At 40.1% G+C, this 24,147-nt stretch overlaps 1 protein-coding gene across 2 annotated transcripts in view; it reads left to right on the plus strand.

The window, feature by feature from the left end:
• LOC138603960 (vacuole membrane protein 1-like) overlaps positions 1-24,147 on the plus strand; it is a 72,778-nt gene that overhangs the window by 44,251 nt on the left and 4,380 nt on the right. For both annotated transcript variants that reach the window (XM_069675744.1, XM_069675752.1), the window contains 2 exons: positions 183-299; positions 4,676-4,737. In XM_069675744.1, the coding sequence (XP_069531845.1) occupies positions 183-299; positions 4,676-4,737 (179 nt within the window). The remainder of the gene's footprint in view (positions 1-182; positions 300-4,675; positions 4,738-24,147) is intronic.

Raw genomic sequence — 24,147 nt, forward strand, 5'->3', positions numbered from 1 at the left:
AAGTTAAACTGCATGTGTACAATCGGGCCAATAAAACTGATTCTGACTGATTCTGAAAAAATACATTGCGTTACATTTTAATTACATGAACTTTTCTCTGTCTGATTGTTTTTGTATTGTTTACTATCTTGAGGTGAATTTACACAATGTGAAGTCTAATCATCTCCATCCTTCTCCCCCAGATTCCAAACCCCCTGTTTGACCTGGCAGGAATAACATGCGGACACTTTTTGGTTCCTTTCTGGACCTTTTTTGGTGCAACACTCATCGGAAAAGCAGTCATCAAAATGCACATTCAGGTGAGCTGCAGTTTCATAACATACATTTATTTTAAATAAAGCACAGGGCTGATTTTTTTGAAGAGAGAGAAGTGGTTGGGACGTGTGCACAGTGAAGCTCTCTCTCACAGCTGGGAATATGCTGCACTTGTCTTTTATGTTTTTGTTCTCGTTCTGCAGAGGAACTCCAAAACTTTTCAGTGGCAAAGTTTGAGATTTACATACATCTGCATACTGAGGGAGAGATGTGTGTTAGATAATGCAACACACTCATGCTCAGCATCTACAGCAGCACTGCACTCTGTGAGTGAGGAGGCCATTTTGTGCAGCCAAAGTAAGGGGAGTCAACCATTTTGTGATTGCAGCTGCAGCACCCCCAGTAGCTTCCCTGTACATTCTACCGGACAGACTGCAGCAGATTGAGAATTTATAGGAAAGTTACATCCTAACCCCTGAATAGGAAAGTGCTGTTAGGAGACTTGGCATCACACACGTTTCTTCTAATCCTGGAAAATCCTCAATTTGCGTCCAGGAATTTGCAGTATGTGTGTGATTACCGCCAAGGGGCTCGACTTTCTGTTCTCTAAGCAAACGTTGGAATTTGCTCATTGTGACTCAGCGGCGAAGGGTTAAAAGCAGCGTTTTTTCCCCTCAGCTTCGTTCCTTATCATACGCAGAAAGCATTGTCCTGAGCTAAAGAGTTAATGGTGGGGGGGTGAAAGTAGTGAGTGCGAGGGAAAGCAGATAAACATTGTCTGTGGGAGGTGATGGAGAAAGAGAGAGGGAAAAGTGAGAGGGACGGGTGGGGGTTGCATGTATGGCAGGCACAATCACACACACAGTACCAGATTACACCCAGGGGTCCCTGGGGCCCCCACTGACAGAGGTGTGTCCCTCCCTGTCTTACAGAAAGAAAGACTTCACTCGGCTCTCTGGCATGTTTGGGGGGCCCTGGTCTCCCCTGTAGCTGCTCGGTTTCATTTTCTTCAAGCTTTACATGCAAATGATTCAGTAGCTTTTACAGTGTGTGGGCACAAAACATCCACTTTTAGACGAGCAGGTGATGCTCTCCCTCGTGGGCCGAGAGGGAACAAAAGGGGATTTTGAATCTTGTGGTGTGTGTGTGTGTGTGTGTGTGTGTGTGTGTGTGTGTGTGTGTGTGTGTGTGTGTGTGTGTGCGTGCTTCAAAGCCTGTTTTTGATCTGGGTTTGTACCTGCGCTTCAGGTGTGTTCTCACCGGCAGTCTCAGAGGAGAGGCTTCCTTTTTATTCTGCACGGCTTCCTCCTTCCTTTTATGCTCATTAAGCTTCACGTCTGAATGTCTGATGTTGAATGGTGCACGTCAGGGCCTTTGTGACGCAGCGGGTCACCAGAGGATGAGAGTTGATGTCATAGAAACACTCATGAAAGAGGTGATTTTACAGAGGACAGAAGAGTTGCGAGGTGTGGCAGAGGACTTAGACTTTGATTAATGCAAAGTGAAATAAGAGAATAATTAATGTTACACCCTAATGCATTTAAAAAAGGATGCTCTCACTTCCATATTACTGTCAATTCCCTCGTGGTTCTTGTTAATGATTGTTCCTGTTCTATAAAGAACTGATGTAATGCTTCCTTCTTGTAAGTGTGTGTGCTTGTGTGCATGACTGGGATGTGCGTAGCTGGTTTCTGCGTTATCATTGATCTGACATCAGCGAGTCAAGATCATGTCACCGTCAGTTCCCAGCAAACACACTTATTGTGTCTTAGTCAGCTTCCTTGCGTCGGCCATCTTGCCGTCCCTTCTTCCTTGCTGCGTGTGGGACGAAAGATCTCTTGTCAGAGTCTGTTAAGGAGATGTGGGTGCTCAAGATCCATGTTCAAGTGCATCGCTCCAGAACTTGTTACTCAAGTTGCAGTTTAAATGTCGCTGTGAGGGGATTTACTTACCGTACCGCCTTGTGTTTATTTTCTGAGAGGCACCGAAATAGTACGACTGCAAATGTCAGTCTTTTTTTATGGTTGCACATGTCAATTATGAGTTGTGTTATTTTAGTGACAACATTGTGACTGCGTGTCTCTCTTTTCATTGTGTCTAACCTTCAGTGAGGCTCTGAGGCTTGAGACCCAGTTTTGCAGCACAACCAGATGACAATACATGTATGACCTAGATGACATGTTATGTAACTTTACAATGAACACTGTAACAAAGAGCGCTGTCACATGAAATTAAAAGTGGCTGGGGTGTCGTCGTGCCGTTATCTTCGGTGAAGTCATGTAAAAGGTGTTGTGGGTGTGGGGCTCACACGGCTGCCGCAGCACTTCTTGTTCACTTATAGTGTCATGTATGTCACTCTGTGTGTTTTCTTTACTTTTTACAATTTTTTTTTCAAACGTCTTAGAGGTTATTGTTGGGCCTTGTTAAACCGTTGCTTTAAATCCTCCCAGTTGTTCATGAAAAATACTTTACTCTAAAGCCAGCCGAGTTCGGGTGTCGGGACGGATCAGTGTGTGAGGAAGTGCAGTTTTATGTCGTTTTATCAGAGTCTGACTGATATATCAGGCGGCCGATATTATCGGCCAAACCAGGCTAATGCTGTTTAACAGCTTGGTGAAAATTATTTTGCTTATAATGAGGCTCAATATAAAGTTAGATTAATAAAGTTAAAAGACAGAAAAATGAACACCCTTTGACCTCTCGTGGCCTGAGTGAGATAAGAAATGTGTTGACGTTTAATATTTGACTGTATGCTCTTCTTGATGAAGCTACACATTCTGCTTGTTTATACTGTCAGGATCAGTTTTTACAATTCCACTCTTTTCTTGTTTTTTAATTGTCTTGAAAGTTTTTGGTGGGCCACATTAAACTGTTGTCGCAGTACTGATCTGCACGTCAGGAGTCTCATTTCAATTAATCAGTACTATTGCCTGACCGATATATCATCTTACCGATATCATTGGCTGATACAGGCTTATCACAGACATATATCGGTATAACTGATATGAAAACTCAATTATTCTATGACTCCCTGCACTGTGTGCAGCACAGGTAGCAGAGAATCACAGCTGAGCAGACAGTGGTCCGATAATAATGTTATATATTCTTTCATAAAATGTATTGTGTGAAGAAATCAGCCTTCTGAGCAAAATCGATGCACAACCAGCATAGAAAGGTTTGATTTTAAGCCCAGCTTAATACTTCAGCATCTAAGCAACCACTTATTTTTCCTGTGTAAAATCAATATCGGCCTTGAAAGGTCCCTTATCTGTCAGGCTCTTATAGGCATCCTTTAGCTTGTTGCAAGAGCAGCATGAAAGCTATGCTGCTTATCATGAGGCTTACTATATATAACTGCAAATTAAAAATGCCGTGCTGTGCATAACATGACACCTTTGAAATCAAATAAGAAATGTTTAGGCAGTTTCACATTATACTGTGTGCTCCTCTAATTAAGCTACACATTTATAATGAGTGAAATATTCAAATCCAGGATGGCTTTTTTATGTCTCCATCATTACATAAAGTGGAACATTCTAGATGTATCATTTTATACACTTTTCCCTGTAATTTCAGCAGCATATATTTAGTATCGTTGGAAACCTCAGGATCTGGACTAGAATTTAGTGTAAGGCTGAGTGCGTTTGAACAATCCTCTTCTGCAGAACATGACTTTGTAATGACGGACCTGCCAGAATCCGTGTTATGTTAAGCTTTTCTAATCGCATGTTGAAGGTCATCAAGATGTTACTGGATCAAATCACATTTTAAGTGCTCAAAAGATTACACTGACGCACAAACACCCAAAAGCGCAAGTAAAGGAACAAGCTGGTCAATTATTTGGAGCATGTCTCGCAACACAGGGCTCAAATGATCCAAAATGTCTGCCAGTCGCATGTCCGTCTCTGCTGGCCCGGTGACTAAACAGGAATCAGGCTGGACAAGAGCTGGTCTGTAGACCCCCTCTGAAGCACTGACACATCTCCTTTGATTCCTCCAATCCGTAACACACACACACACACACACACACACACACACACACACACAGCTCTGATGACATCCACTGTGATATGCTGACCTAGTGCACTGTGTTGGTCGTGTGTCATCCGGCCCAGGCCTTTCATTTCTTGCCCTCCATGACAAAAGCAGCTTTTAGATCTAAACCGCCTTGCTGATGCAATTCACAGGCTTGGGCATAATTGGCAGGGTGTGTGTTTATGTGTGTGTGTGTGTGTGTGTGTGTGTGTGTGTGTGTGTGTGTGTGTGTGTGTGTGTGTGTGTGTGTGTGTGAGGGGGTGTTTGGGAATTACTGATCAAACTATGATGCACGTACTGCGTTGTTCTGCGCCCCAGCAGTGACCTTATGGTTCAGTTACTGACTCGCTCTTTCTCTGTGTGTGTGTGTTTCTTTGTCATACAGAAACTGTTTGTGATCGTCACCTTCAGCAGGCACATAGTGGAGCAGATGGTCTCCCTCATCGGGTGAGTAAGCCTCAAACGGGTGTGTGTGTGTGTGCGTGTTGGCTCTCTGAAAGTTCCCTGTAGCGTGTGCAGCTATCACACATGAAAGGGTTAAAGCAGAACTCGACGGTTGAGGGACATTTTGGGGTGGTCATATGTCATTCAGGTAATTTACGTCCCTTTGTGTGAAGTGTTCCTCCTCCTCTGCACTGTGAGCGTGATGAAGGTCACAGAGTCAGAGGGGGCTTTGAGTTAAAGATAGTGATGTTGGGAGATCACTTGTTGGTTGAAACAGACCTTGAAATGGAGGTTTTGTCACATTCTGGCTCCTCGCTCTGCTGTTATAGTCTCACGTGGTTGATTAATGGCTTGGATTTTTCCACTGGATGACTATGGGCATGAACATGTTCTGGCTGCTTCACAGGACAGGATGAACTCTGGTCTGTCAGAGAAACCTTCTCTCTGTTGTCACCCTTTTTATCCATTCGGTTATTACCTGATCTCATAGGGAGCCCAAGCCAAAATACAGCCTCTTCGTTTTGTTTCGATAAAATGAGGCCTCAGGTGTCAGGCTTTTCAGGCCGGGTGTGCTGATGTTTATTAGACTGGAAAACTCTGGGAGGAAGGAAAAAGTGGAGATTAAGCTTCTGCAGAGGGAGATTTCACAAAGGAAACTTATTTGTGTCACCATTTGTTTATGCTGAACTGGGAGATCATCACTGTTTTTTACATGAAGTTGTTTTGTTTTTGAAGACACAGGACAAAGACTGGTTTGGAAGTTTGTCATAAAAAATGAAAATGCTTTAAAAGAAAGCTGTACACACACGCATCACATACACACAGATGTATTAGAAGTATAAGGGGCCTTGGTGCTCGGTGTAGGTGCTGATGGGTGCCATGATGGGTGTCCTTGTAGAGATGCCAGGCGATGCAGCTGGAAACTGCCCTCCACACACCTGCTGGTGGGAGTGCCGTCTATTGCACACGTGTATGCACACACACATCAGGCAAAGAGATTGCATCAGATCTCGTCCTTGCCTGTTGTGTCTTTGCACTTTTGCTTCGTTGTTTTGAATTTTGAAAAACTTTAGTCCAACTGGAACTAACGAAGCTGCTGCTGCTCCCTTTCTCAGGATGAAAGAACTTTAATCCTGTTTAAATAACAAAAGAAAAAGTATGTTGTAATTGAGATGTAATCAATAGATTAACTGTACAAAGTGAAAGATGTGTGTGTGGCTGTGGTTGTGATAGACCTGTTCACTGTTCATTGAGCTGCAGACTCAAAGTGAAACAACTTGGTTATTGACAGGTTTCATTCTGACTCTCTGCGCGCTTCTTCTTTAGAGGAAGTTTCCCCTTGTTACAACTTTTTAACCGTCAGCTTCCTTCCTCGCTGAGGCCTCTCCACATTCACCTCTGCCTCTCTGAGCCTCTCTCACTCTCACTCTCAATCACGCGGCACCTTATGAATGGGCGACAGCCTTTCAATTTGAGGCCTTCAGGGCCCAGAGACCGCAGTGTCAGTGTTAACTACGCAGGTGCTTGAAAATAAATTTGCACCTTTTTACACCCGCTTTAAAGCAGGCACCTGCAACTGCCACCACCCACTGCGCACATGCACACACACACACACACACACACAATTAAAAATGTGTCCCCCGGATGGCCTTAGCCTCTACATGTCCTGTTTCTTTCTTACGTCAGCAACAGGACTTTTACACAGTTTTCAACTTTTGAACTTTGCGGATTTGCAGTCTGAACTGATTAAATCTTTATTTTAAATTCTGTTTAAATCAGATTTATTGAGTTTATTGAAACAGTTTTCCGTGAAATTCTTGTTTATACGTGTTGCATAAACAGATTGCTAAAATCATGATTTAGAGCCATGACTGCAAGAAATGTTTTATTGGTGTTTTAGGATTTTTTTTACACCAATTACTAATAAGTTGTTTGGTCTGTCCGGTATTTTTACTACTGTCATGTTAAATTCATTTTTGCTTCATGTTGTAATGAACTGATTTCAGGTTGTTTCAGATTGCGTGGCTCCGGTGTTGTGTGTGTGAATGGAGGGAAAAGTGTTTGTCTTTGTGGGTGACGGAAGTGACCGTTGGACTTCGGCTGTAGTGATTTCATTCTTGCATGACATAATACAATACTAGCACAAATAACATCCTGCTGTGTGTGTGTGTGTGTCAGGTGAGATAGTGGACACACACACACACAGAAGACCTTTTAGAGTGTACAGCCTTGCAGAACATTCAGAGAACTATTCAGAGGACAATGACTTTCCAATGATCTGTAAATGAGTGAAAATGTCCAAAACTTTAACTTATCTTCAACATAATTCTTTTTTCACTTATTTTCATCATTATTAATTAATGTTATTTATTATTAGTTATTAAATTTAAGTTGATAATAATTGAATTGAAATATTTTCTTACTTTCTGACACAGAAACATGAGAAGTTTCTCTTTGTTCTAATCTCAGAGGAGTCATTTAACCTGGGGACTCCCCTGCATCACACGCTGCCGTGTGACCTTTCATTTTGTAAAATTGCCCCAACTTAGTTTCAGTAGTAGTAAAAACATGTTCTTTTGTTGATAAGTGACTGGTGTGTGTGTGTGTGTGTGTGTGTGTGTGTGTGTGCACCGTTTCTCCAAGCTTGGCATACTTGAGTGGCACATGTATTTCCTAACAGAGATGTGACGATGAAAAGATGTCAGATTCAGTCCAGTTTGATTGATGCTTTAATTAGTTCACATTCCTGTAATCATGGCGAGAATATTTTCTCAGTCACTCAGCAGGGAGTGTCCACAAATTCTTTCAAAGTTTCATTGAGAAAATATTGTGTTTTGCAACACTGTGACAGTTAAGAAACAGTTGTGTGGCAATCAGAGTTGTGAGTTCATATTATGTCTTTCTTAATCCACCTTATAAGTGACCTTTATCTCCAAACAGGCCTTTTTTAGTGGATATTTATAAACTGTTTTACTCGTTCATCAGCTGTTTATGTTAGAAAAGTGGAAAGAGAGTGTTGCAGAAAAATACGTTTGGATGTGAAGCTTTAACGTCACAAGCCTCTAAAACTGTCAACAGGCATTTTCATCACCTCTCTTAACAAAAATGACCAACTCCAGAGTTCTTTTACTAGCTGGAAATAAAACGTAGAGAATATTCAAAGAGCTTTTTTTTTTTTGAACAAGTTGGACATAAGTGACTTAAGATTTCCATTATACATTTATGACTGTCTGATGTTCCCTTTGAGAGCCAGAGTGAAAAAAAAAGTTTTAGAGTGACGCGTTCTTCCTTCTTCAGCAGTTTTTCTTATTCCTGTCTGTTTATGTGTCAAACATTTCAAACTTGATCTAATTTTATGTCTTGGTGTGTATTCTCGAAACAGATTCTTATATCTCTCTGGCAGATGAGTTTCACTCTTGTTTTCCTGCCATGCAAAGCATTTAAGCTTGAATCTATAACCCTCTATTGGCAGTAGCGGGATAATAAACGGATAGTTTAGCTTTGAACTGCCAGGAAGTCACAATAAAACCTTTCCTCAGATGCCTTTTGGCCTGATAACAAGAACTGATAAGCCGACTGTCTGATTGGACTTGTTAGCTTTCCTATGTCCTGTGACTAATGTACAGATGTCTGCTCTTCAGGGCCAGCCGTGTGTGTTCAGTCATTGTTTAAGTTAGCAGAAAAATCTGCACACTCAGACCGAACAAGGCTTTGATCAAGAGCTCAAGCAGTCATATGTCAAGAGGTTAATGCTCTCATTTAATTTGAAAAGTGTTCATTTTGCAGTTTTTCACCTTTAGTCATAAAAATCCCCTCACATGCTTCCAATCTTTTCTAATAAGTCTTGAGAAAGTTTATAGATCTGATCAAAACAATAATAAGACCTTTTTTTTCATGTAGTATTGAAAGTGATTGCATTTCTATCTTCTCAGTTGCATGTATCACCCAAATGAATACCATGTCTCTCTGCACCTCTTAATACTTTAACATCCTGTGTCCTTTCTTAATGTGTGAAGTCAAAGGACAAATACTGTTTTACAGAGTTTTCAGGGATCTGTGCTTCACCTGAGTATTTATTTTCTGGACAGTTCGTGGGACATTTTCCAACACAGGCCTTTTGTTTAGCTTTAATTAATTGTGAGGAGAGAGAAACATCAACAATTATTTTAAACTAAATGGATGGGACAGTAACACATAAATAAGATGAAACCTTACTGTGTCCATCAGTGCACATCACAGACGATAGACATGACGAAAACAATGTGGAACAGGAATCAGAATCAAGTTTATTACCAAGTAGGTTTACACATACAAGGAATTTGTTTTCATGTTTAGAACAGAGAACTAGAATAACAAGACAAGGTCAAAAGCTAGCATGTGGCTGACCGCATCAGGTCAGTGTGCGCTTTTGCGGGCAATGTGTTACAAGGACTGTCCTTATGAGGCCGATGACAACGTGTTTGAAAGCAGGTGTGCGCTGCGGACGTAGGTGAGGACAGCGGATGAGGAGCGGAGGAGCAGCCCCGCCTACTCACCGAACAAAGTATCCAGAGCCGTATAGACGGAGAGTTGCGTCAGTGGAGGTCCAATATGCTCCATGATCCGCCATTGCGATGTCACAACTCTCTCTCTCTACGGCTCTGAATGCACCGTCACTCAGTCACTCACTCAATCAGTCAGTCAGTCAGTCACATACAGACCCATTTGTAGGGCCGAACCCGGCGGTCAGCCAAAAATAAGTAACCTTAAATAGAATAAGATAAAAATAGACGATAAGAATAAGATTTTAAAGAAGCAATATGATATAAAATATATAAAATATCAATTATGAAACAGACACGAGCGGAAAACTCAACAGCAGATTAGTGGAGTGTGGTGAAGCGTGTATCCATGACCGACAGGGAGAACTTGTAGCAACATGGGTGAGAGTGAACCAGCCAACATTGATGACGAGGTTGGAGCCGAATCAGAGCAGCCAGATCTTCCCTATCCAACTGATCCTCACATCGGAGCAAGTTAATGTTGTTTTTAATTAAGGTGAAGTTAGCATGATTTAAGTTTTATATTCTCTCAAATATGTCGTGATATTCAGTTTGCCTTGCACAGAAACAATTGGTAGAAATGTCCTTCAGAGGGACAAAAAGTTAAATCAGTACTTCTGCTTAATTCTCATGTTCTACCCTTGAATTTAAAGTCAGGAAAATCACTCTAGAAAGACTTCAGAGAACAAACTTGCCCCTGTGCTCTATTTACCTTCAAAGAGCAGATTCATCTCTCTCTGTGCCCAGTCCTCCCTCTCCTCCTCTCTCTTATCTCAGCTGGGGCTTCGTCAGCCAGTGAGGAGGTCATCTACTGCAGGAAAGGCTCTAAAATCACCCGTTGCATGCAGTAATGGACCAGGGAGCTTTCCTGTGTTTGACATGCTGTCTGGACCTCCTCGTTTGATCTGCTGTGAGTCGCTTAATTGAAAACGAGATTCTAAACTGTGATTCGTGCCACTTCTTCAGCAGCAACATGTGATGCATCTGAACAGGAAAAAACACATTTCTATCCTAATTATGAGAACAGCTGTAGTGAAGAGGCCCGGTGGGTGGCTTTGGTGATTCACTGTCTGCAGGAGTCCGGTGTGTTTACACCTTGTCAGTGGTGACTGTGGCGGGACTGGGTTTAGTTTCTGTGGAGGTCTGAGACAGGACAGAGCGTGAGGTGGATTATGGTGCCGGGGATGTTTGTGAGAGTGTTGAACAGAGAGAAAGTGAGAAGACAGAAACAGAGACGACGTTACAGTTTCATCTGATAGTATCTCTTCTTCTGAGCCCAGTTGTTCCAAAGTCATCTGATCGGATTTCAGATATCATTATTGGATCAAATATTGAAAATGGGTTGTTGAAAGGAAAAAAGGATCAGATATCAGATTGGATCATGTAATCCATTTTTGGTTATTTATCTGGATAAAACGTTTTTCAATAGAATTTGGATACTTGTTATCCAAAACTTATAAGGATTACTGTGATCCCGGCAGAAGGGTGGATTCATAGTTTTAGGGACAAAATGTAATAAAACTTAAATTAGTCAAACAACCGTGTCCTCAGGTTCAGGGCTCTTATCGAAGACGGCTGTTCAGTATCCTTATATTTGCTGCTCGGAAAAATATATTACTAGGACGGATCGATAATACACCACCTACAATCGTAGGGTGGCACAAACTGATCTTTGACCTCATACCAATGGTAGCCAACTCGCAGATTCAGATGTAGGATAGGTGACCCTTCTTTAGATGCACTGGTAAACTTCCATCCTGTATTAAAGGGAATGATTGATTACAGCCCCGGTAACTGGCAAAAGGATATTTTGCTTCATAGGGCGGTAGGCTTTAATTTTTTTAATGTATTTTTCTAATTTGATGACTTTTATTTTGATGCTTTGTTTTCTGAGCTTACTCAAAGGATTTTTCAGATTTTAAGTGCTGCATCACGACTGTAACTGTAATGAGCTGAGTATATCCTTAACATGCTGAGACGCTATGTCATTCTCCACATATACACTCACCGGCCACTTCATTAGGTACACATGAACAATCTAATGCAGTTCAATAACAGCACTGCCATGGATTCTGCTTTCATGAAGTTTTTGTTGACTTTTGTTTTGTTGAGAGTCAGAAGTATGTAAATTCAATGATGTTTATTACTGAGCCATGGTTAAAGGTGCTTTTGTACTACATTATATTGAGATGTGTCTCTAATTTTTTGTCCTCCCTATTTACATACATGAGGGGGCCAGAGTATTAGAAACACCTCTGAATATAATGCAGCTCAGCACAGCCCCACCACCAGTTATGAGCTTGACTCTGAAATATAATTGAATTAACACCTCTGTGACAGCTTAGAAAAGAGAAAAAAAAGCAGATCTTATGGCTGAGCTGGTGTATTGGAGTACATTAGATTTTTCAGGTGTACCTAATGAAGTGGCCGGTGAGTGTATCCTGACTCGGTTATTTGTAGGGCTGAACAATTAATTTAAATTTAAATGAAATCACACTATGGACAACTTCAATTTTATAAATTGCAGGAGCTACAATATTTTTGCATTGTGAAATGTGTTTTAAAAAATCATATTAATTTAAATATTGTGTTGCAGAGCTGCTCTGGCCTACTACACAGACGAAAGTATCAAATATCTTTGCTTGGTACAGAACAAAGACAAAATCACACCATAGTAACTAATTCATATTCTTCAATGAAAATGAGAATAATGATGTAAAAATGATCATTCCCTTTAATATCGCAAATCATATCAAAATCGCTGTCTAAGTCAAATTAATTGCAATTCGATGTTTTTTTAATCGTTCAGCCCTAGTTGTTGGAAGTGATTCTCATGACTGTAATATGCTGCATGTCGTGTATCAGGGATCTAGGTGAGAAATGTAGTTGTGTGGCCGGTGTGTGTTGTCTGTAATGCTGTTTGATTTGTCTGTATGTGTGTTTAAAAGTTTAAAAATATAGAAGAAAAAAATAGTCAAACAATATGACATTTATTTCATGTAGTGTACATTAGCTTTGTTAAACTGTTTCTGTGATACAGTAGATAAAGAAGACGATAGGCTTCCTTTTCAACATGTCAGTACTGAAGTAGAAATAAAAGGATTTTGTTCCCATTAAAAACCTAAATAGCTGTATAACAAACAAAATACTTTTATTGTCACTTTAATTTATCAATTTATATTTGGTACAATGACACATTCAAAATGCATTCAGCACTGAAGCTGTGGTTGCATATCTCATCGGGCAGGGCCGGTTGGGCCCCATTCTAATACTTCATGTCCTGGCTCTGTTTCAGTATATTATTAGACATTTGTTAGAGTTAGGGTTTTTTATTTGTACAGGCACAGAAAAGGTATGACTGAAATTTAAAATTAGTGTCTTTTTATTGTTGTATTGTACTGTTTTCTGTCCCATCATTAAAACACTTAAATACTTACAAAACAGGGAGCTCACATTGCATGTGGTCCCATTTGATCCCCATCCTGGTAATCAAATCTAATGTTGCGTTGAAAAATCAGCACAAGTAAATAGATGATCTGATCCTGGAAAGCAAAAGATGGGTTTTCTAAATCCAGCTAATTCTGAACCAGAAGAATTATTTGAACAACTGGGCCCTGGCTTTGTAGCACAACTTTAAATGACTGTTTACAATAATCCATCATGTTGATTGAGTTTGCCACTCTCTGTGTCTTGTATTGAGCTTGACAAATCCTTCAGACTCGTGTGTCAGAGGAGGAACTATCACTGTCAGGATCTCAGGGAGAAATCCATTGAGGTGCAGAGAGGAAGAGTCGCGACCTGAAAAGGTCTTCCAGTAGGAACCGGTGTGCCGGGGCCGTGGGGGGAACCCTGCACGTCTACATGAGAATACTTCGCATTTCCATGTGAGGCCATCTCTAAGGCGGGAGTCCATTACCAGCACAATGGGCCTGCAGATGGCTGTTCCTGCCACACAAGGCTTTCACCACAGGCGGCCCCGCTCAGAGGGAGGCCAGGGGAGAGTCACAGGTCGGGGCAGCCGGGGGTGTATGAGCTGCTCACTGGACCATTCTGGATCTTTCCAGAGTCTCAATCAACATTTACAATCCCATTAGAATGAGATAGATGACAGATAAATTTTCTATGTAATACACCTGGAGCAGCAATGATTACTTGATTATTAACAAAGAAAATAAGTTGCCAACTAATTTTAAAGTTAATCAATGAATTTTTTTTAGTAATTTTTAAGCAAAAATGTAGGAAATGAAGTTTTTGCTGCATGCTTTTTACTTCTATGATAACAAATGAAGACTCTTTGGATTTTTGAATGTTAACTGGACCAAAGACAAAATTATAACGTGTCACTTTGGCCTCAGAAAAAGTTTGATGAGCATCTCACTATTATAACATTTTATTGACTGACTTTATGATTTATTGTGAATTATCATCAGACTAATCCTTAGTAAAAAATAATCATTGGTTGCCCTTCAAATTCCTTGACTTGATATTGCTGGCTGCAGCTTCTTAACTGGAAGATTGAGTAAATGAAGAGTGTTTTAGGAGTCTTTGGTTTTTTGACATTTGTTTGGACAAAAGAAGAAATTTAAGAAGAGATTTTTTTCACAATTTGACATTTTAAAGTAAAATTTTGAGGATTTTCACGATTAATCGATTCGTTAAGAAAATGATTTATAATAAAAAATATTTGTTCATGGTAGTCCTAAATACTTTAACTCGGCGCTCTAGGGTTAATGTTAGAGTAAGCATGAATCATTTAACAAAGTTGGATTACTCATAAGACTTTAAAATTAACCTCTGCATTTGAATAGCTTTTGATTTCTGTAATTCAGTCCAATGTAGCGTAACATTTTATCAAATTAAACCTCTGAATACATTTATATACAAATGTGCATCTTGTGAAGGGATCTTGTAAGGGCTAGTTTGAAAAAGAGGAATGATAACAACCATCAAAACCTCTTTACGTATTACCGTATAGGCACCTGATTATTGTTTTAAGAAGGCCTGAAGGTCAGACCACATTCTGCTGACCTCTCACCATCCACCAACTCGTGTTAAGTCCTGTTACTGGAGAAGTGAAATTGCTGAGAACCATGCAAATCATACTCTTCTGGGTTTTCACAGTAGAGCAGTTTAAAGTAGTGGAGTTACTGGAGAAAAGTCTGTTACTGCTTATTTCCACTGAATTCCACCCATCATAGGCACATCCCCTTTAACTCATATAGAAACTAGGTCTGTGTGGTTTCTGACTGAGCACTGGGTTGTCAGAGCTGAAGGTGAGTGTAGTGCAGTCTAGTTAGAGTTGAAACTCACCTTGCTGTAAGGGATTTTTTTATGTTCACTTTGTAACCACATGAACCTTTGTGAAGCAGACTGCACCAGTTTAAAGCAAAGCATGTTTCTGATCAATCAATATATTTTTGTTTAATAATTATACAAAACAAGAGCTTATTAGTTTAAGACATGTGGGGAAGTATTGCAACAAACACTGACCATCTTTTTGTTTGTTTAATTAGATTCACATTAGCTACTGGAGTTCAACAGTAGCTGCTCTTTTTCTAGTATTTAAATAATTGTGTTGCACACAGGGTTTATAGCTTTTGCTGAAATTCAACTCTTGTCCCTAGATACAGAAAATACATCAATACAAATCCATATAACATAATCATAATAAGACTTAATACATAGCACAACCCACAAGAGAAAACAACAAACTCTAAACTTGTCGTTTAAATTATGAGATGGAGTGGAAAAGAAGCGACTTATCAGCTCATCCACTACATCAGAGATACAGGGGGATGTACAGCTCTCTCAATCCTCGTCACATCTTTAAGATCAGAAAAACAAACAAAGGTCACAGAAAGTTCTGCACTATTCCTTGTGTGAGCAAATACATCTGTAACTCTAACTTATTAAAACTTGTAATACTTTCTGAAATTTAAAAAGAAAGGGAAATGAACTGCGTGCCACCAGTGAATTCTGACATCTCTCTAAAAAAGCAACGATAGGTTGGTAAAAAGTGTTTCTGGGGTTTTAGTTCTGAAGATATTCCTAATAAAGCACACTGGTGAATAATGCTACTTTATACATGTAACAAAGCTGAAAGAGGATTCATTTTACTTACTCTTGTTTGATTATCGCAGTGAAGAGCTACCAAATGACTCTGTTGTGTTGGACCCAATCACTTAACAGTGACCTGTGATTAGACTACTTGTTGCACTAATCCTTTGGATAAGTAGCTAGACGTCAATCAATAGTTTTTTGTATTAATATGTCTATTCAAAGACAATTTTTCTATGAACAGTAATCCCAAATAGCCTTGCATCTGTTACTTGTTCAGTGTTTATGTAAATTTCCTATGGTTAACCACCAAACACTACACATTTTTTTCCTTTTCTGTTAGCTTTAATTTCTCCTTAAATGCTCTTTAATTCCTCATTTAACTCCCTACCAAGTGTATGTTGTGAGTATATATTGTAGAATTGAGTGCATACAGAGCAATTGTGGTAAAATTCAAAATTGATGCAAATCATTTGTGAAAATGTAAAATATAAGTGGTCCTAAATGACTTCCTTGAGGCACTCCATAATTCATTCCTCTGACCTCCGAGGATAACTACCTTTAAAAAAACAGTTTATTTCCTGTTAGTGAAAGAGCTTGTTCAAGGTCGTTAAAATGATTCAAACAAATCTAAAATGTCACTTTATTTCTTTAACCATTTACACCTCGGTGACTTCACTAATCCTATAAATAGCCCTCTATGAGTAAAGTCTTCCCGTTAACCCAATATGCAAGGAGGGAGTGTTTTCGATACTATTAGTCACCGGTTGCTCTGGTCACCTGAGAAGCACCCTGACAAAGATGGCATTGATCAGTCCTTCCACTGCCTGCCCTTCTCTCCTCCAGACCCAAACACAGTCAGACGCCTCACTCAGGGTGACGGCATCTGAGGGAAACAGGGTAAGACAGTGGGAGTGAGGGATGGACCGGCAGGTCGCGGCCGACTCTCTTTTTATACAACGTCGTTAAGTTTAATGCGAGGCTCGGCGGGGCGTCTATTTTCTCATCTCCCCTCCACTTCTATTCTGATTACCTTGGCCCTCAAGCTCTGACAGAAATACAGAGGCAGTAAGAGAGGTTTGACTCTAAGCCAAAAGGTCTCACCGCAGCCATTTAGAATAATATTCAATCGCTCAAGAAGACTTATTGTTCACATCGTGTACTATAGGTTATTTCTGTTCTTAATGGCATGCTGAGGGATTTAGAAGAGGCACACAAAGATGAGAATGTAACCGTAGCTTTGATGAGTAAGTGTGAGAGAGAGACAGACACAAAGAGAGGGAGAGGTCAGATGTGTGATCCAGGTCTGGTGTCATATTATGTGCCTCCCGGGTACAGTGTATGTCCCAGGACTTCAGGCTTTATTCATCTCTGATTCATTTGTTTTGGTCCTGAATCTCACCGAACACTGTTGCTCACTCATCAGCTCATTCCTACAACATGCACAAGTCAGGGCTATGAACTTACTTATTCATCAGGATGGCAACCGGCTTGTATGTTGTTTTAGGAAACAGTACGCCATTGAGTCATTTATAGAGCAGCTCATTTATCAGGGGAACACAACCCGACCCTGAGCTCTGAATCAGCATCATCCACTGAAGTGTATTGTTTAGTAAATCCCATGAACATCGTAATGTGTGCTGTAGTTTCACCAGTTGTCATGAGTGTCTGTGTCTGTGTTCTTTGAGAGGAGTCATCCCAGACAGACCCTGACTCAGAGGCCAGCTGGGCAGCCGTCCGGACCCCTCGCCCACCCCACCCTGCCTCCACCACACCTCAGTCAAAACCAAAATATAGTCCACCGTCTTCAGCAATAATCACAACAACTTATGGAGCGGAAGAAGAGACTGTAACGAGGGTCTTTTCTGGTAATTCTTCCCATAAATATGCCCCGTATTGTCCAGTTGTGGATAATCTGTGTAAGGCCTCAGCCTGGAAACCGGGGCAAACATAAATCTAACTTATGAGGAGGCTTTATTTGTTTTATCCCAGACACATAAATCATTCGCTTATTATTTTATTTTGTCAAACCTCAAAGATTCACCACTGTGAACACATTTTATTACTTTGCAAATCTTTGGACTAGACTGCTCTGGGATCTTAAATCACATTCACACAATACAACTGTTTAATTGTGAAATAATGTCGTCTTTTTTTTTAACTATGGTCTCTACATTTATTCAGTGTTGTTCCAGCACTTAGAGACATGCTGCAAAACCATCGGGAACTTAAACTAGTTTTCACTCTGTGGCTCCTGACCACAACATCTCTGCATCATGTCAACTCGAATGCAAGGCTGGATGTTAAACTGGTGTGAACATTGAATTTTAGTTTAATTAGGAGAGACAATGCGATTAAACATGGATCTAATATGGAGCATAAAAGTGATTTGCCGCACAGGGAATTTTCTGCTTTTACTAATTTTCTACTCTTGTCAGCTTTCAGTATCATAAAACCACAAAATACCACATATATGGAAATACAATAAATTACACAAACCATTGTTCACTAATTCACATACACCCCACACCCTAGTTATTTTAAGTATAATAAGCTAACCACGAGTACCGCTCTGGTTTGCTGTGAGTCTGCTCTAAACCTTTGTTGTGAAATATTTTTATATCTGAAACTGATTCAATTTTCGTTATGTTTTCCAGAGTTTACAACTCAACCCAAATTTAGATCTAAAATGTTTCATTTTACAGATACCACTCACCATGCTCCAAGTTACTCACTCTCTTGTCTTTGGATGTCAAAGGAGGCTCTTTGTTAGATTCATTAGAGAAAACATAAATTAACAAAATTGTCAAACTAAGTAGGTTCTATCTTTTTAGTATGTGGAAGTAATGCCACCGGACAGGCTCATTGTGCCTGTTTATAAAACAGTTTAAGGATTATGATTGTAGTTTGTGATGCTTGAGCTCATACAGCCATACAAATGAAAAATGAAAGCAAGTCATATAGTACATGAATAACTTGGATGCTTAAGTTGATAGAGTGCATAATTAAGTTGGAACAATTAAGGCTGGTCTGTACTGTAAAACTATAATCACTACTTCTTGCTTCTGACAGAGTTGGAGGGACCTTGCTGTCTGCCTTTATGTTTAATTCTTCCTCCTGTCAGTCACTCACACCGCAGCCAGAGTAGGACGTATAGCTTTACAACGGAAGATGTTCAGCATGTTCCGGCATTTGACAGATATATAGTAGACATGTGGTTGTCTGAGCAGCACGTCACGGTGTACATAAACCACACTGTTTCCATACAGTCCCACATGCAGCGTATGGTAAAGTCCCTAACGTACTCTCTTGTTCTCAGTCGCTCACCTGGTGTGTTGGATTAGTGACATACATCGAGTTAATGTCAAGCTAGTCAAGCTTGTAAATGTTCTCTTTTATGTGTCATCGCGTGCCATCAGTTTCCCTTTGGGGTGTTTCTAACATTCAGAGTTTATGTTATGTTATGTTGTTATGAGTTCATTTGACTGTTCTTGTGTTTTTAGGGTTTTTCTGACTTGCTGCAACTAATAAAGTAGAAATACAGTAGGTGTTGTTATCAGCGGGCTATTTGGTGTTTCTTTTGAACAGAGGGCCAGAGTTTGTTTGGAAACAGTGTCATTAAAAGCGGTCATTCCTCTAAGCCTGATCTCACAGCATGGATGGAGACCTTCGGCTCGGGGAGGGATGATCGGATGGTGTTATAATGTTGTATTGTTGGGTTACAAGTTGCAATTTGTTTAATACAGGGGATCATTATGATTTCACTGCTTCATGATTGTTTAGCGACTGAAAAGACAATGAACAGAACAAATCTGGATGGACATCAGGACATTTTTAAAAGAAAAACCACATAATTGACAACCAATTAACAACCGCTTGACAACAGCTAACGTATGCATCCAACCGCTTCCTAGCTAACATTGCTGTTTGAGTCACATGATATGAGAGGAAAGATGTGAATTAATTCGGTAATATCAGCCCACAACTTGGAGGCATTTACTCCAGCCTGGGGGTAAAACACACTGATCTCTTCTATGGCATCCTTTAAAAATCTCAAATGGTAATTTTAGCAAGGAAGTGATTTAATGCTCACATTAGCTGTTGTCTAATGGATTCTAACAAGTTTAAAATATGATGCTTTAACTTGAAATATGGCCCAGACTTTGGTTATTTATTATTGTCTCTTCAGTTGCTAATGGATGGAGTAGCTGTGAGATGATATCAGTCTGTGAGATTCCCTGTTTTTATACTTTTTGCAAACTTGGAGCACAGCAGTACGACTTTGTAACAACATTAAAGTTTCCCACTCTGACAGGGGATTAAGAGCAAAATAACCACAGTTTGATTTTGGTGCATGCCCTACACCTCTTCGTCTTCTTCATCTATTTCCAGCCTGTCGCTGCCGCTCTACAAACAGTCCTATGACTCGTCTGGATGCGTCTCCGGTCACATCTGACTCACTGAACAGCCCTTTCTCACCACTGGACAGGTCCAGGCCTGGTTACCCAGTGACCCAGCAAGTCCACACACACCTCCACACCCAGACCAAGGGGGTCTGTGTGGGCATGCAGACCTGAACCTGGGGGGGTCGTATAGGTTGGAGGGCTGTTTTATGTGGCTGTCTGGGAAGTGAGAGGAATAATAGACTGCTATAATTGGTGCCCCCTGATTTCCTGGCAGCACTGCGACTCCCAAGAGGATAGCATGTGTCCGAACTTGTGTATATATATGTGTGTGTGTGTGAGTGTGTGTGTGTGTGTGTGTGTGTGTGTGTACTGGCTGACACATGGATGGCTATGGAGCAGGGATGTGATAAACACGCTGGGCAAGGGGGAACTCCGTCCAGGAGTGGGCTCCATGCTTTAGTGGTGAAGTCATTGGGAAAAATCCTGGTTGAACTGGAGGAGGAACAGACACACACACAGCAATCACACACACACACACACACACACACACACACACACACACATGCAGACAGATATTACCTTACAACATTTGCACGTGAGTCAAAATTTTCCTTCACATAAAATGGGACACACTCCTCCTCCCATAATTCCATTATCTCATTATTCCGACACTTAATCAAGTCAAATTGGATCAGTTGTAATTTATTGATATGATAAAAACACACAAATGAGTGTTTTGCACTGGCATGGTGTGGAGGTCAGAGTCTCAGCACCTCAGGTCAGATCGCTGCCTCACCACAGTATGCGTCTTGTGGTGCTGTTGTGTTAGGTGTGAACTGTGGCCCTGTGGAGCATTGGGTAACACTGGTGATTGCCTAAGCAGTTGTTGTGATGATGTCGTAACCAGTTGGACCTGGCCGGGGTTTGGCTGTCATGTGAGCCCTTGTTCTCTATCATCCTGCTGCCTGTGGCGCCAGGGCACGAGTGTGTGTGCCTGCGTGTGTGATCTGATTTTAGGATTTCATTAACATAAAGAGTAAAAAAATCATGATTGTTTTTGACGTAGCAGCCTTCTTAAGGGGCACACAGGTCGAAGGTCGCCTGTGACTCATGGCCTGTTGCATTTAGTTTTCACTGAATGAACGCAGGACGTCTGAACACGCTCTGCACTGTGCGAACAGCAGCAGGAAATGATAGATCATTAAAAAATGAGAGGCAGAGATGGCGCTCACAGATTAACCCTTCACAGAAATAATCAGGCTGCAGGAAGCAGAGAGATGAGGGGTTTTTTTCCCTCCATGTCTCCTCGTTTTGTCGTCTCTAACCCTAAAACTAAGCCTCTTTACTTTCCTGATTATTGATCAGGTTCGCTCCTTGGCAGAGTGACATTTCTAACCCAGCTGGGTACTGTTTAAGTGCAGGCTATAGACTATATTATAACTGAATAGTAATAAAAGTTGGTGAAATTGTGTTAATTTTCTCTCTAATGAAAGCAGATGTGCAGCTCCTGGTAACTAACTGCAGTTACATAATGGATGTTCTTACGTGCTTCAAATGTGGATCAGACGATGCTGCTGTAACCTACAAACTGCCACGAGCACTGTATTCCACATTTTACCAGTAATAACAATTATAACTTTATTTTACTTTAGCTATTATAACTTAATTTGTATTGCCCCTTTAAAGACTGGGTTTAAAACTCGCTTCGACAGGCAAAACAAAATATTCCTCGATGTTGTACGTAACCTTTTCTTTCAGAATTATGTGACTTTTCCAAAGAATATTTGTTTGCCACCTGTAGGAATAAATATTTCCTTTGTCGTAGTTTACATGATTTTGTTTTTCATTTTCTGTTATTTAGCAGACAGCAGGTAGAGAGGGAGCTCTTTGCATCGTCAATAACCCCTTACTTCTGATATTTAGAATACGGACTTCAAATGTCTTCATTGTTGGAACTTTTTTTCTTTTTTATATTCAGAAATTAAATTTTTTATACTTCATAAATGTTGTGTGTGTGTGTGTGTGTGTGTGTGTGTGTGTGTGTGTGTGTGTGTGTGTGTGAGAGAGAGAGAGAGAGAGAGAGGAGAGTATAGCTGGTCAAAAATGAAGTAAGTGCCTTGTTGGTTTGATGCATTTACCTAAAATTGACTCTGATTATAAAGTCCACTGACGGGCTGCTTTGTTGAATTTCCCTAAAACACACTGATGCAAAATGTCAAACAGTTTTGTCTTGTTCATGTGATTATGTTGCGTGTTTTTCCTGTGTGACCGCACTGAGAGTGATCTGGAAAAATGAGGAAAGTGAGTGTCTCTGTGGCATCATAGGATGGTAGTGCTGCTGTGGTTTCTCCTGTGTCTCTGGACGAGAGCTGTTCTGCCTCAGAAATATTGATCAAACTTTTTATCTCTTCTTTGATAGAGTTGTATTTTCTTTTTCAAGCTATCGTCATTTTAAAAAGTTGCTTGCGGTTCGTATTAGCGGTAAATGTCACTATCTGTTTGTTTTCTGTTCTCTTTGATCTCATCTTATATGCAAATGAACCCAGACAGATTTGTACCTGCTTTCTGAGCTGCTGAGCTCTGCCTCGCACATTTTATATTCTTGCATTTAAATGCATTTTTTTAACATTTCTAGAACATCTCTGCTGCACCTTTGCATTTTATGAACAACCCCTCGGCTTCTATTATTCATTGTGATTGATCCACAACTACAGGTGTGCTTGTTAGAGCTCATCAATCTTTGTCACATTTACTTTTTGCTTCTATATTTTTAAAAAATTCAGAAATAACTCTGAAAAACTGGAAAAACTGGAAATCACTTGTTGGAGCTGCGATGGTTTGCTCTTATTGTCTAGCAGCGTACAGGTTTGATGGTAATTAAGAAATGATTTATCACACACACACTGCTCATGTTTCAGAACGTGCAGGTATATAAGATGCAATTATAGTTTTAATGAGAACAACATATATCAAGTGGAAAATGTTTTTTATAACCCTGCAGAGTGAAGCACCTAAAGCTGGAAACTTCTGGAAGTAATTCAATTAGAGAGCCACTGTTCTAAAGTTAATGCGGTTTTATTGTTGTAAAACCACCTACAGTTTAAGACTTCGTCATTATTGTCCTTTTTATCTGTCTTTATTTGCTTTTATGAAGGAGGAACTAAAAGAGTCACGTTTTATAGATCTGTTTGGATTAACTGCAATTTTTTATACTTGACAATTAAATTGTTACGTCCCTTTATGTCTGTGGAGACGAACCCACAAAAAGCAGGATTTTATTATGAAAAACATAAAAGAATAATTCATTTTCAAAGGGAGCATTTATTTGTCTAAATATTCAGAGTGAGTTTCTTCACTTTTACAGTCACATTTTGTGACGAGAAAAACTGTCCTGAGACGAAAACTTCACTTTTAATGTCATTTCAGACACATGTCTGTTCCAGCTGTTTCAGCTGATTTAATAAAATCCGAGAGGAGAATCTGTGAGCTTTATTTTCCTCATCACTACTTTTGCCTTTAGTAGATTAAATAAAGATCTTTTTTATAAGAACTAACTGCATGCTCTTCTCTAGGACTTCTTCAGTAATTAATTCACTGAATTTTACTCGCCATAACTGAGACAAGAACAGTGTGTGCTCTAAATGAGCCTTTAGAGTTTACTCAGAAATTTAACAACAGCTTTAAGAGTGTAAAAATCAGACTTTCTGCTTCTTAAACGGACTGTAAATAGTTTTGTTCAAACTGATTTATTTGTGTTTGTCAAGGCCACAGAGCGTCAGAGCCTGACTTTGGACAAAGGACTGAAGAGAGGAGTTTGAAGTTACTCTCTATTAAAGTTAAGGATTTTTACAAAGCAGATTTAAAGTTTCTTCAGCAGCTGCTGAGTAAATAACTCATGTCTCCCAAATTACATCTGATGGCTGGTAGAAAACTCAGCTTCTAGTTTGCCTCTGCCTCGCCTAAACTCAACTTCAATCAGAAAGTGCTGCTTCAAATATACAAACTTGTTCTAAACATATAAACCAACCTCTAAAGCAGCTTCTGTAAAACATAGATCTGTTTTTAACACATATTTAATGCATGCACAGGTTAGACAAATAACTCAGTTAATTCCAAGTGTCTCAGACTTACAAAGATGATCATTAGCTCCTCTTTCACAGACACAGAAAGATGTTCAGCACAGGTACTCACGGGTAAATCATGAACACATCTACAGCATAAATCCAACATTTTCACATCTTCTGCAGAAAGTGAAAATATATCCCCAAAAAGCACAAAATGCTGAGTTTTTTTAATGGAAAGAGCGAGTGACAGTCCTGACTGTGAGGCATTAAAAACGTGTTTTAGACTGCTAGCTTTCAGCTTCTTTGTTGGTGGATTTGCCCGGGCTCATGACTCAGTATTGCTCA

Source organism: Semicossyphus pulcher, unplaced genomic scaffold (assembly GCF_022749685.1).
Source record: "Semicossyphus pulcher isolate SPU_LCO1_2020_fin unplaced genomic scaffold, fSemPul1.0.p SCAF_10, whole genome shotgun sequence".
Classification (NCBI taxonomy): Eukaryota; Metazoa; Chordata; class Actinopteri; order Labriformes; family Labridae; genus Semicossyphus; species Semicossyphus pulcher.